At 35.0% G+C, this 14,697-nt stretch overlaps 1 protein-coding gene across 1 annotated transcript in view; it reads right to left on the reverse strand.

Annotated features, from left to right (window-relative positions):
• Nucleotides 1-14,697, reverse strand: part of LOC148945889 (orexin receptor type 2-like) — a 463,622-nt gene that overhangs the window by 397,292 nt on the left and 51,633 nt on the right. Inside the window, exon 2 of the mRNA XM_089097767.1 lies at nucleotides 9,400-9,857. Within this exon, the coding sequence (XP_088953893.1) occupies nucleotides 9,400-9,834 (435 nt within the window). The 5' untranslated portion in view covers nucleotides 9,835-9,857. The remainder of the gene's footprint in view (nucleotides 1-9,399; nucleotides 9,858-14,697) is intronic.

A 14,697-nucleotide genomic window follows, 5' to 3' on the forward strand; every position in this document is an offset into this window, starting at 1 on the left:
ATAAAGAGAATGTAAGTGTGACACGGTAAACCACACCCAAACACGTCTGAAATATACCAACTCTTACATTTCAATGAAAGAAATTCAAAATGAGATTTGAAAAATCATGATAATGTAACTGTGACAAGGTATATCATAACCATACACTACTGAAATATTCCAACTCTTGCATTTCAACGAAAGAAATTCAAAATGAACTTTGAAAAATCAAAAAAATGTAACTGTGACAAGGTAAACCACAACCAAACACTACTGAAATATTCCAACTCTTGCATTTCAATGAAAGAAATTCAAAATGAACTTTGAAAAATCAGGAAGATGTAACTGTGACAAGGTAAAACACAGTCAAACACTACTGAAATATTCCAACTCTTGCATTTCAACGAAAGAAATTCAAAATGAACTTTGAAAAATCAAGAAAAAGTAACTGTGACATGGTAAACCACAATCAAACACCACTGAAATATTCCAAATCTTGCATTTTAACGAAAGAAATTCAAAATGAATTTTGATAAAATCAAGAAAATGTAACTGTGACAAGGTAAACCGCAACCAAACACTACTGAAATATTCCAACTCTTGCATTTCAACGAAAAAAATTCAAAATGAACTTTGAAAAATCAAGAAAATGTAACTGTGACAAGGTAAACCACAACTGAACACTACTGAAATATTGCAACTCTTGCATTTCAACGAAAAAAATTCAAAATGAACTTTGAAAAATCCAGAAAATGTAACTGTGACAAGGTAAACCACGACCAAACACTACTGAAATATTCCAACTCTTGCATTTCAACGAAAAAAATTCAAAATGAAATTTGAAAAATAAAGAAAATGAAACAGTGACAAGGTAAAACAAAACCAAACACAACAGAAATATTCCAACACATGCATTTAAACGAAAGAAATTCAAAATGAACTTTTAAAAATCAATAAAATGTAACTGTGACAAGGTAAAACACAACCAAACACTACTGAAATATTCCAACTCTTTCATTTCAAAGACAGAAATTCAAAATGAACTTTGAAAAATCAAGAAAATGTAAGTGTGACAAGGTAAACCAAAACCAAACACTAGTGAAATATTCCAACTCTTGCATTTCAACGAAAGAAATTCAAATGAACTTTGAAAAATTAATAAAATGTAACCATGACAAGGTAAACCACAACCAAACACTACTGGAATATTCCAACTCTTTCCTTTCAACAAAAGAAATTCAAAATGAACTTTGAAAAATCAAGAAAATGTAACTGTGACAAGGTAAACCACAACCAAACACAGATGAAATATTCCAACTCTTGCATTTCAATGAATGAAATTCAAAATGAACTTTGAAAAATCAAGAAAATGTAACTGTGACAAGGTAAACCAAACACTACTGAAATATTCCAACTCTTGCATTTCAATGAAAGAAATTCAAAATAACCTTTGAAAAATCAAGAAAATGTATCTGTGACAAGGTAAACCACAGCCAAACACTACTGAAATATTCCAACTCTTGCATTTCAACGAAAGAAATTCAAAATGAACTTTGAAAAATCAAGAAAATGTAACTGTGACAAGGTAAACCACAACCAAACACTACTGAAACATTCCAACTCTTGCATTTCAACGAAGGAAATTCAAAATGAACTTTGAAAAATCAGACCTTTGGAGGGGGGGGGGCGGGGGGGGGGGGGTGGTTCTGTGTCTCAATGCACAAAAAAAGTATAAAAAATGGGGGAGGGAAGGGGAGGGGAGGAGGGGAGGGGAGGAGGAGGAGGAGGGAGGAGGAGGAGGGAGGAGGAGAAGGGGAGGGGGAGGGGAGGGGAAGAGGAGGAGGAGGGAGGAGATGGAGGGAGAGGGGCCCCTTTGGGGGGCCAAAGGGGGAGGGGCCCTTTGGGCCCCGGGGGGGGTCTGGGGGAACCTTGAGGGCCGGGGGGCCCTTTGGGAGCCCAGTGGACCTTTGAGGACCGGTGGCTTCCTTCGGGGTTGGGGTAGAGGGATTGGAACCCTTTGGGTTGTGGTAGAGGACCTTACGACACTGTTAAAATCGAACTTGTGTATCATAACGACCACAGAGTTTTACCCTCAAATTCTCTTCTATAATCATCTTTTAGAATGTCTCTAACTGTTTCGCGGAAATAATTCCATAACCTGTCTAAAACAGTTTCGCCCAAATAATCTCTAAACGTAATTTTAGCGTGTTCCTTTTGTTTTTGGCATCTCTGCGCTGAGGCATTTCAAATTAATAAGAAACCCGATTCCCGCGCTAAAACAATTCATCGCTAAGATGTTTCTTGGAGAATTGTTTCCATGGCAATGTTTATTAATATCTTTTGGAGTTCGACCAGTAGAACTTTTTCCGAGGCAAAGACATTAATGACTTGGATCTATTCCTGGAAAATCGTTTCTAGGCGAAAATTTTTAAAGTCTGACAGATGATGTCATTGGTTGATTGATCTGTCAAGAAAGGGGAATTAATTTGTTGTTTCTAAGGGGAATTATTGATTCACGATAGGGGAATTGAGGTCGACAGCACAGGTGTTCCAAATTTCTGGAAACTCATAACATTTGCCTAGAGCAACAACCTGAAGGAAGTGTCATTGACCTGCTCCCATTAGACTCAATAATCCATTAAAGTGAGAAAGTTCCTGTTTTTCCATTCTCACTGACAAAAACCATAAAAAGAGACATAAATGTTAGAAAGTTCCTTTTTTTTCAAATTCTCACTGACAAAAAACATAAAACATCCATAACCATCCATTAAAAACATCAAATAAATTGACCAACACACATAACCGTCCATGAAAACAGACATAAATGTGACAAAATTCATGTTTTTCAAGTGAGAAAAATACTAATTTTTCATTCTCACTGACAAAAACCATAAATCATCCATAACCATCCATGAAAAACATCAAATAAATCGACCAACACACATAACCATCCATAAAAACAGACATAAATGTGACAAAATTCATGGTTTTCCAAGTGAGAAAATTCCTGTTTTTTCATTCTCAGTGAGAAAACCATAAACCACGTGGTAATCGTGGGAGTAGCACCCCCCCTTTCTACTCCTGTGTGGTCTTTTTTCTCCAGTCAAAAACAAAATCCATAAATTCAGTGTATTTTAAATTTGCAAAGTCTTTTTTTACGATTACCTCCGTGGTATAGGAACAGCAGAATGTCATTAATATTCAGCATTTTTAATATACTTTATAAAATGGAAGGTGTTCATAACCGTTTCCTTCGAAGGAATAGTAAAATTCTTAACTATCCAGTGGTACCGTTAATTAGCTAGGTCGATCACTTGTTATGTCTATCTAATAAAGATATTTTATAGTGTATTGAATTGCTTGTATTTCTTACTCTTTTTATGATTATGTTATTTCTATTGTTTCTTTGTTCATTTCTCGTATTTTTCTAGTTTTGGATTTTCCAGTCAGTGTGTTTTGTTTGTCTTCCTTCCTTTTTTTCTCTCCCATTTACTCTTCTTTTCAGAATTTTCTTAAAATAAATCAAAGGCACTTACGAAACTTACGAAGAATTTTGAGGGGTATCTTAAAATAAATCAAAGGCACTATTCTTCCATTTTATCAAAAATGGATCTGCATTATCTTAAGAACGACTGAGGGTATTGAGTTGAAACTTCAGGACATGTTTAGGGAAGTTTTTCAAAGTGGTTGGAGGGCTGCCAGTACCCATCCCATGCCCTCTTTAGCAACCCTATCTCCGAAAACCTTCGGTCAAAATTTTGAAATAGCTATCTTGTTCAAAATTCTCTAAAGGCCAAATAAACTATGCATATGGGGGATGAAATAACACTCAACAGCTTTGGAGAAGAATGCTGAACCCAATAAAAATATACTATATGTATGCTAGTTATCAAAAGGGCGTATCAGCAATATCTAAGAAACGCCTGAGGATACTAAGTTGAAACTTACAGGGTAAGTTGAGGGGCGCAGAACAATGGTTTAAGGGCTACAAAGCTCTTCCTTTGCCCTGTTTAGCTGCCCCCTTCCCTCTACAATGATTAAAATTTTGAAAGGTGATTTTGTTCAAAACACGCAAAAGGTCTAGTAACCATGCCCCTGGGGATGCAATGCCCCCCAAAGCCCCCAGAGCAGTTATTCAGACCACAGCCAAGAAATGAAGCTAGGTCAATCGACTTGTGAAAGGATGAAAATATTATAATCCTATTCTAACATTTAATTTACTCGGCGTGGGAGTTACCACTCCCTTTGACCTACCTTTAGTTGGTAATCAATTTTAACCCTTTACCTGTTTCATTCTATCCAAAATAAAAAAATTCTTATTATTGTCATCTTGGTTTCATCCCGTTATTCAAATTCATAGTTAAGACCGTTCGTACCAGAATTATACAAATGAGATATCTTCTGATACCTGTGTCAATGTAAGCAATACTGGACAAAATAATTAGGGTCATTGACCTACATTAAATACAGGTTTAAAATACATGTTTAAAAATCAAGCTCCATATTGTATATCATTAGGCCCGTTTTTTAGCACTAAGATCTTACATCAAAGATCTTGCATCTTTCTGCAAAGATTATCGTTTTTTAACTCATCTTTGTTCTAAGATCTTACTGCTCACTGATGAGCAGTAAGGAAGACCGCCACTGACAAAAAGTGTGAAGACCGCCACTGTTCTGCCATATAGAACAATGATGAGAGAACTTAGATGATATGCTCATCGTTGTTCTGAGACCGCTGATAAGAGCAGAATGATGAGAGACGTTTGCATAAAAGCGACCAAAAATGTAAGATCTTTGTTCAAAGATTTCACTTTTAATCGTTTTCTGACAAAAGATATAAGATCTTAGCACATTGATGACTGAAAAAACGGCCCTATTATATGACTAGTATAACGTGTTTGGTAGGTTCGTATCGTTGTTCGTGTCAAATGTTCGAGTGAAATGTTCGCGTCAAATGTTCTCGTCAAATAAATAGATAGCACACTGCTAGCCAGATTTACCGTCATTATTTGAAAAACGAAGAGAAATTAAATAAAAAAATTTGTTTTTCAACTGAAAGTAAGGAGTAACATTAAATCTTAAAATGAACTGGAATTGTTCTCTATATGAAGGGGTTTTCCCCTCCTCAGTACTTGATCTTTACGCTAAAGTTTGACTGTTGTCTCAATTCTTAAGAACTACTTCTTCAACATAAGAGCCGTGTAATTAGAATAAGAACCTTTTTTAAAAATACTAAAGACTTTAGCATGAAGAGCAAGGCATTGAGGAGGGGACGGCCCACTCATATACGGAATAATTTAAGTTCGTTTTAAGTATAATGCTGCTCCTTACTTTCAGCTGAAAAATCTTAGTTATTTTTAACTTAATTATAGTTAGGAAGGAGGGTAGGTGCCTAAAAGTTTGAATTTTAATTCCAAAAAATCGTAAATCTCATTTATCATAAGGGTAATTAGAGAATATAGAAGGGGTGGGGGGGGTGGAGATAGAAATTAATATATAATCCCTCTTGATTTCAGTAAATAATTCCGGTCTACCCTATTATTAAGAAAGTAAATAGTAACGTTTAGTCCCAAAATGAGCATAATTTACACCGTATAAGAGAGGGGCTTGCCGTTCCACATCTTTAATCTCCCCCTCGTGGCCGCAAAAGTTTTGGAGGGTGCTCATTCAATAGGAAATTGAGAGTTTTAGTCTTTTCTTTATAGTTCAACAGCAATTGGAAATCAGCTAGTCCCTATCCTAAAACTTTTTTTATATGTGTTATTTTTGCTACCCCTTAGGGCATCTGATCGACATTTTGTTGTTCCTATTTTGTGCTTTCTCTGTGGGTGCTCAATTTTTCGTGTTGGGGAATTTCCCATGGGGGAATTAGCCAGTGAGAAATTTCCGCGGGGGAATTTTCCGTGGAGGTGAATTTCCCAGGGGCAGAACTTTTCCATAGGGGGGAATTTTCCAGGGAAAATTTATGTGGGGAGGAGGAACGCCAGTTAAGAGTCACAAGGCCTTAAATGCTTTTTTATTGAGCCACTTCATATGGTAAGAGTGGTCATAGAACTTTTAAACAGGGCTCATTCGAGTGGAAGTTGAATGTTCTGGTATATTTTTTTAAAGTCAAAAGTCATCAGAGGGCAACCAGCCCCCTCAAAAGCCCCTTTCTACCCTTCCTAATAAGGGAGGATTTAGGAATTTAATTCAAAACAGAATGAGGGTCTATTAGCTCTGCCTCTGGAAATTACACGAAACCCACAGCTCCTATGACTGTGGCTTTAAGTTAAGCAAGTTGTCGTTGTTTACATATAGGATTTGTTATTGGGAAGGGAGAGGGCATGTTTGATCCGGGGTTTCCAAAGAGGTTAAGGAAACTAAGGGAAAATTTGGGGAAATGTTGAGGGTGATCATGAACAAAATCAAACACACTATGTGCATGCTGGTTGTCAAAAAGGCGTACCAGAAATATTTAAGTAGTAGCTGAAGGCACTAAGTTGAAAGTTAAAGAACACATTTTGAAGGATGTTAAAAACTGATCGAAGGGTAACTAGCCACCCCTCCCCAGCTCATTGTAAATGTCCACTGGTATTAAACTGAAAATTTCAGGGCTTCTAGTACTACTACTATTACTATGACTGAAAGTGCAACTATTTTCTACTACGACCACTTGTGACTGCCAATTCTTGCTACTGTGACTACTAGCCGCGGTTGTGACTACTTTTGACTACTTGCGACTGTACCAACCGGCAAATGCGACTAATTGCAACTGCTACTTGCAGTAGCGATAATTTGTGACTGTGAGTACTTGCGACTGCTATTTACTTACTAGTGACTACGACTACTTGTGAGTCCTTGCTACTGCGGATAGTTGCGACTGCAATTACTTGTGTGAGTGGCTATCTTCGACTACGATTACTAGTGACCGCTACTGATGTTTCAAATAGCTTACTATTTCTGCTCCTACTACTACTACTACTACTACTACTACTACTACTACTACTACTACTAATACTAGTACTACTGCTACTACTACTACTACTACTACTACTTCTACTACTACTGCTACTACTACTAATAATAATAATACTACTGCTAAGAATAATACTACTACTACTACTACCACAGCTGCTGCTACTATTTCTCCTACTACTATTTTTAAACTAAGTTGAAAAAAGCTGAAGTGCATCTAGGTTGTCAAAAAGGTTTATCTGCAATACTTCAGAAATAACTAAGGTTACGAAGTTGAAAAATGAAGGGAACATTAAGAGGGGGAGGGGATTTTAGACTAAATTAGAAGACTTCATATTCATCCTGGTGGCCAAAAGAGCATATCTGCAACATCGCAGTATTGGCTAAAGGTATTCTGCGAAAAGTTCCGGAAATCTTAAAGCGGGATGTGCACAAACTCAAAGACACAGTGTGTATTAACGTTTTTAAAATGGCATATCTGTAATATCTCAGGAAAAGTTAAGGAAATTAAAATGAAACTTTCAGAGAATTTTTAGGGGAATTATTGAGCTCAATCAAAAGAAATTATGTGCATCTTAGTTGTCAAAAGGGTGCATCTGCAATATCTCAGGAACAGCTAAGAGCATTAAGCAGAAACTGTCAAGAAATTTAGATTGGGATGTGGAACTTCATCAAAAGACGTCGTGCGTATCCAAGTTGTCAGGCTTTGCATCCATTTGCCCGCAAGCTCTCAGAAACAACTAAGAGCATTAAGTTACAACTTCATTGAATTTCGAGCGGGACGTTGAACTAAATCAAAAGATTCTATGAGCATCAATGTCCAGGTTTTAAAACTAGAAAAAACGTGGCTAGGAGTATTGAGATGAAACTGCTCAGGAATGGTGAAGGGTATTAAGTTGAAACTTTCAGGTACTATTGAGGGGGAAGTAGAACAAATCAGGACACTATGTATATCAAGATGGTCAAAGTAGCGTATGTAAAAGGTCTCAATAATGACTAGGGTAACAAGTTTGAATTTCAGGAAATGTTGGGCTGGATGTCAAACTCATCCAAAACACATTATGTGGATCAAGGTCGTCAAAATATAAACTTTTCTACTTCACACCAAGTAAATGCTCCGTTAAAAATAATGAATAAAAGATTTCAAAGAATCATTTATACGAGAGACTAAGTGATACCTCTTATTTATATCCACTCTCTTACTCCATGATCATTTTGTCATTCATTTGTAATCTTTTGAGCATTCTCCAGGAGTTTTCTTTCAAGTATACTATCGATAAATTTTTGTTCAATCAAAAGGTTTAAGATAAGATAAGATTTATTGCTGAGAAACGGCTATCACAAGCCCAAAAGGGCCGAATTCGCACTTTAGCGTCAAATAAAGCGAAAAAAGAACAACAAAAACAAACAATCAAAAAACAACAGGACATTATAAAAGGGTCAATGTCAAATACGTAAAGATGTTAAAAACAAAAAAAACTTATAAAATAAGAAGGCCAATTTCAAGTCATCAAAAATGCCCCCCCCCAAAAAAAAACGAAAACTCGTAAAATTAACAAGGGGATAAAAATTAACAAGAGGGTTTGTTCAAATACCGTCCAAAATCTTGGGTCAAATATTAAAAAAATGTGTGCAATAATTGTATTGAATAATATCATGACTCTGATTTCAATATGTTGAAATAGACCCATCTTCGTATTAACATGTGTCTTGAAGCCTTTGTTTGAAATACACTATTTGGGTAATCTTGGGCCTTGTCTGTGGGGCTGTGCAAAAACACTTCGAGGGCAGAGATTTTGAACTTTAGACCATCCCAAGTACTTAATTTTAAAAATTACCGAAAAAAGAAGTTTTCAAACCAAAATAAAGAGCTATACTATAACTTGAGACGAGCAGAAATGAAGTCCTATATAAGTTCAGACTTAAACAGACAATAATTTACTATGAAAGAATATTGAAACCCAGAATGAACAGTAATTAAAACGAATAAACACACTAAATATAAATATAATAACAGGTACTGATTTAAATGAATTATTTCTCAATAGACATACTCAGCTACTGTGAACTGGTTCCTGAACTATCCGCTACAACAGTAGGTTTTACAGTGGAACTTCATTAGATCTCCAGTTGTTTTCACTTTTCGAAACTTATATTAAGAATGAATTTTTACAAGTTGTGAAATACATTTGGCAAGGTCTCAGCATTTCACTCAAAAGTCTGACCAAAAATTTTTCTGGGGGCAGGGGGCTTCTAAAATGAACAAAAAATGGAAATCAATTGGCAAATGCATGAATATCAAAATGCTGTTGGTGCTAGTAACCCAAAGCTTCCTGCCTCCTGAATATATGGTAGAGCTTAAGAATTCAATGGCTGCTTAGAAAGTAAAGTTCGTTTTTTATTTCATTTTTGAATTTTAAGCCGTAGCCAGCGAAATTTTGGTAATAGAGAAAATGAAATTACCTGCACATATAGCACGATTTTGCAGAGCACATCACCCATAAACCAGGTTTCTGTCACATCCCAAATAACTGTAGGTGGAAGACAAACGAGAATCACCATAAAATCTGCTACAGATAAATTCATAATCATGATATTGGTCACTGTTCTCATACTGGGATTCCTGTACAAAGCAGTACAAACCAAGGCATTGCCAGTTAATCCAACAATAAAAACAATGCAATGCAGTACTATTAAGGCCCATTCGTAATGAACAGGAAAAATATAATCCCGAATCTCATTTATATAATCTTCATCAGAGATACAAAAGTCATTAATACATGGAGATGTGGTAAAATTACTGATGTTATTCATTGCTTCACTGCTTGATCTCAAGTAAAAGGTGACGTTCGTATAGTAGTCTGATGGTACTGTAGAGAGGCTGTATTTCAACTCCATGATAATGGCAATTTCTCGTGTAACTGCAAAAAAGATGTTCTTCAAATAACAAATTGAGCTTCTTGTCTCTTTTCAAGTTACCAATGACTGTCAGTTACATGAAAAAAAAAATAAAAGAGAAAAAAACAAACAACAACAGACAAAAACGAATTTGGTCCAACCACACTATATTTGTGCAGTTTGAGTCTACTTGTTTGATCTCTAGTAATATTGGTTTAAATAAGGAAATTAAGGAGAAAATTTAAGGAAAAAAAAAGCTAACTTGTTTACAAATTCGACCATTAACGACTGCCAATTGCACAAAGAACAATGATTACACCCGTCAACAACAATTTTACTGGTACCTTTATATCTGGATTCGTTGTGAACAAACAAATACAAAGAAACATAGCATTGCTTATTCTCGTGAATCAATTTTTTTTAGTTCTTTTTACAGGCTTAAAATTTTACACTGATGAGTAAATGAGCCAATCAGTTTATTTGAAGGCGGGTAATGATACATGTGTAAAAAATAATTGATTGACAAATGTAAACACGTCACGGACCTAACCAATGATATTGAAGTACATTTTTTATTCCAGAACTAAAGGAAAGTAATCTCTCTTCTTCTTTTTTAACAACTATAAAAACACAGCTCTCACTGCAATTCTTATAAGCTAAGCTATATTTAATATATTTCCTCAACTGCTTTCGGTTTATGTTCAAGTTTCATTGTTTTTTTAGAGGTATTTTAAAGTACAACTTCTTTATGAGTCTTTTTATGTCTTTTTGAAATCTTTATAAAGTCTTTAGTCTATTTAAGTTTTCATAAAGCTTTATGAAGTCTTTAGCTTTTATTAAGTAGGTATGCCTCTCTGGACGGAACCAGTTGACACATTCCCCTCGATTCATCTTGTGCCTTAAATTATGCATTCTTAGAAAACATTGTAAGATACTTGGGTCTTTTCCCTACAACATCAATTGCACGAATTAGGATTTAAAACTAAATGAGATATTGATATTATTGTCAAAACATTATAACCCCAAATCCTTTTTGTTCGTTATAAAAATGTCTTTACCTGCTTTGGAACCATTAATCTTCTTCATTTAGTTGCCACAGTCGTGATAAAAGCTAGAATACCAGTAAAAAAGAAGAGAGTTTGTGGAGATGATCCAATCAAGAGTACGTACAATGCATTGTAAAAAATTTTAAGCCAATTCATTTCAATGGAGATTAAAAGGTCATTTTAAAAATTGGAAACGAACAGAAATTATTCCCTAAATCTTGTGGCTGCTTCTTTCTATGTCCCTTAAATAATTTCTGAGACCACACTGGCTAATCATGATATAACGAAAAAATAATAAAAAAGAGAAAAACGAGAATTATACAAGCCAATGAGAAATATGGACTAAAATTACAGTTACCCTTTCACCGTTACATGGAAAGGGTCTTCAAATATTAGTTGTGCTTTGTTTTATGGATAGAATTTTTCTTTATGGTATCCTCAGATTTTATTAGCAATTTTAATGTTATTATCGTACAATGAGGACAGTCAAGTGGAGGTCTTGACCAAAATATTTGCATTTTAGTCCAAATTTTTCACTGGCTTGTATAATCCTCGTTTTTCTCTTTTTTTACTATTTTTTCGTTTTTCAGTCCCTCGTTCTTTCACTCTAAAGTTTTATAGTTATTTAATTGTACTTCTTATTCCCATGCAATTGTCCTTGTATTTGTAAAGTTGTTCTTAAGAAAAAAGGAAAAAAGTCAAGCTTTAGCATAAAGAATAAGAGGCTGAGGAGAATCTTAATCAAAATCAACGATAGACACAGTTGATTTAGCGTATACTAAACGCATTTGGGCAAGCCCCCATGGTTTGGCAGAATTTAATTCCGCTTCTCAGATCTCAATGATACTTTTCTATTTCACAAAGAGAGGTAGGTCTAGAAAATATTAAATAAAAAAACTATTTTTTTTTAAATTGAAGTAAAGAGCAACATTAAAGCTTAAAGCCTTATATGAGGGAGGCTGCACCGTCTTCAACCCTCAATTTCTATGCAAAAGTTTGCCTCCTTTTAAAAAAGAGGGCTCAAACACAGTTTAATAAAAAAAAAGAGGCCTCAAATACAAGGCTTTTGAACTGCTAAAGTTTCAGAGCAGCGCTTGACTACCGTCATCAACGTAGTGTTCTGAAATTCTGATCTTAGTTCAAAGACTTATCTCCTAATTTTTCTAAACTTCAAGTCAACCACGAAAAATACCCTTTGCCTATGCTATTTTACTCTTTAGCCGCATCCATCATTTCCATTTTAATAGTAAAGTGAAGCTATCCACTTATTCTAAAAAAAAAAAAAAAAAAAAAAAAAAAAAAGAAAAAAAAAAGACAAGAGAACACAGTAGTAAAATATTAAAAAGAAAAGGACAAAATACTTATATCTTAACATCACATTTACATCACGAACCGCCAAAAAGGAAAGTTAAAGAAATTCCTCTCCTTGGAAAACCTGTTCAAAATGCGACAAACTGTTTTTCTCTTCAGTTTAATTTCCTTAAAATGTAGATTTTATATTCTCTTTTATTTCTATTTTCAGACTCTACTTTCTTCTTCAAAAAGACTTCGATATGTGAGATAGAAATATTTTTGCTACAAGTTTATATTTTATACTCTGTTATTTAAAGATTTTACACGTTTGTACAAGTTTTTTTATTGCTTTTAAATTCAACGGCACTGTGGTCTAAAAACTGATACTTTGATTATGGATAACTTGACTATTTCCAACAATATAGAAAAATATGGCAGACTTGAGGCTAAAAAATACACCACGTAGACGAAACTTGTCAAATATCGTCCTCGTTGGTATCCATTTAGAGCCAAACAAAAAGCAGGTCGTCCTCGAACGGGGTGGGAGGATGTCGTAAGGAAAGTTTAATGGAAATGAAAACTTCTTCGGAGGATATAAAGAGGGAAGCTTTGAATTGATTGTGACGGAGGAGGAGAGTGAGTAGCTATGCTGGCCTCAGGTAGCTTAGTACTGCAGTGAGTTGTTAGTAGTAGTGGCAGTTGAGCCAAGTCCCGTCCTATATACCCTACTAGTCTAAAAATAAATACTGGAGATCGATTCTCTGAAATATCTTTTCTTTAACGTAGAAAGACTGGGACACCAGCTCAAATAATTCACCTAATCATAAATATATATTGACATTTATCGATACCTCAGGGGTACGAAGAGGACCTACACAAGGAATGTTATTTCTTTTGTATAGCTCATAATAATAATAGAAATTACACAGCTGTCCATCAAACAGTTCGTGGTAACGAACTGTAAGTAAGGATCGACCCGGCTCAATGGTAACCGAAACTTTAGAAAACGGAATTTTGATACCAATAGATGCATCAAAAGAATTACATTTTAATGCTGATTTCAAATATATAAGTTTCATCAAGTTTAGTCTTATCTATAAAAAGTTATACGCCTGAGATAATTTGGCTGATTTTTATAAAAAACGGGGAAAGACCCCCCTAAAAATTATAGAACCTTAATGAAAATCACACTATCATATTCAGCGTATCAGAGAACCCTACTGGGGAGGTTTGAAGCTTCTATCTAGAAAAATGTGGAATTTTGCATTTTTTGCCAGAAGAGAGATCACGGATGCGTGTTTATTTGTTTGTTTGTTTTTTTTTCCCAGGGGTGATCGTATCAACCCAGTGGTCCTAGAATATCTTGGGAGGGCTCATTCGAACGGAAATTAAAAGTTCTAGTTCCCTTTTTAAGTGACCAAAAAAATGGAGGGTAATTAGACCCCCTCCCCCGCTCATTTTTTTCCCAAAGTCAACCAATCGAAATTTTGAGACAGCCATTTTGTTCAGCATAGTCGAAAATATGATAACTATGTGTTCTAGGATGACTTAATCCCCCGAAGTTCCCAGAGGGAGGGCTGTAAGTTATGAACTTTACCCAATGTTAACATATAGTATTGGTTATTGGGAAGTATACTGACGTTTTCAGTGGGGATTTTTTTCTGGTAGTGGGGGGGATTGGGTTGGGGGTGATGTGGGAGGATCTGACCATGAAGGAAGTTTTCATGGGAGAAGGGACATTGCTATGAAGGGGGCGCCGGATTTCCCAGCATTATTTAAATAAAGATCAGAAACTATATATAAAAAAACACGTTTTTTAACTGAAAGTAAGGAGCAACATCAAAACTTAAAACGACAGAAAACATTACGTATATGATTGGGTTCATCCCCTAGTCAATACCTCGCTATTTAAGCCAAAGATTATTTAGTACTTCCATAAGAGCTATTTATTCTAATTAACGGCATTTGTGATTAAGGGGTAATTTTTAAGGAATTGGAACAAAATTGGAACTTTGGTTTAAAGAGCAAGGTATTGACTAGGGGGCGAACCCTCTAATATACGTATTGAAAATATAAGAATATAGAGGTTCGATACGTAAGTTAATTCGTAAGTTACGTATATCTATTACTAATAAAACGTTCGTAAATTAAATTAAACAGGTTTCGAGAAAGCCATTTAACCAAATAAAAGTAAAATTAATATACAAATTTTTTTTTAATTATTCATGTACGGTGAGCCAAAATCAAAACCTGCATTAATTCAAAAATGTTCAAAAATTAAATAAAAAAACATGTTTTTTAACTGAAAGTAAAGAACGACATTAAAACTTAAAACGAAAAGATATTATTCCGTATATGAATGGGGCCGTCCCCTCCTCAACGTCTCGCTCTTTACGCTAAAGTTTGACTTTCTCACAACTCTATTTTTTTTAAACAATAAAAACCTTTAACGTAAAGAGCGACACGTTTAGGAGGGGACATCCCCTTTCATATATGGAATAATTTCTGTTGGTTTTAAGTTTTA

This window comes from Artemia sp. Qi Xiang Cuo, chromosome 12, assembly GCF_049724085.1.
Source record: "Artemia sp. Qi Xiang Cuo chromosome 12, ASM4972408v1, whole genome shotgun sequence".
NCBI lineage: Eukaryota > Metazoa > Arthropoda > Branchiopoda > Anostraca > Artemiidae > Artemia > Artemia sp. Qi Xiang Cuo.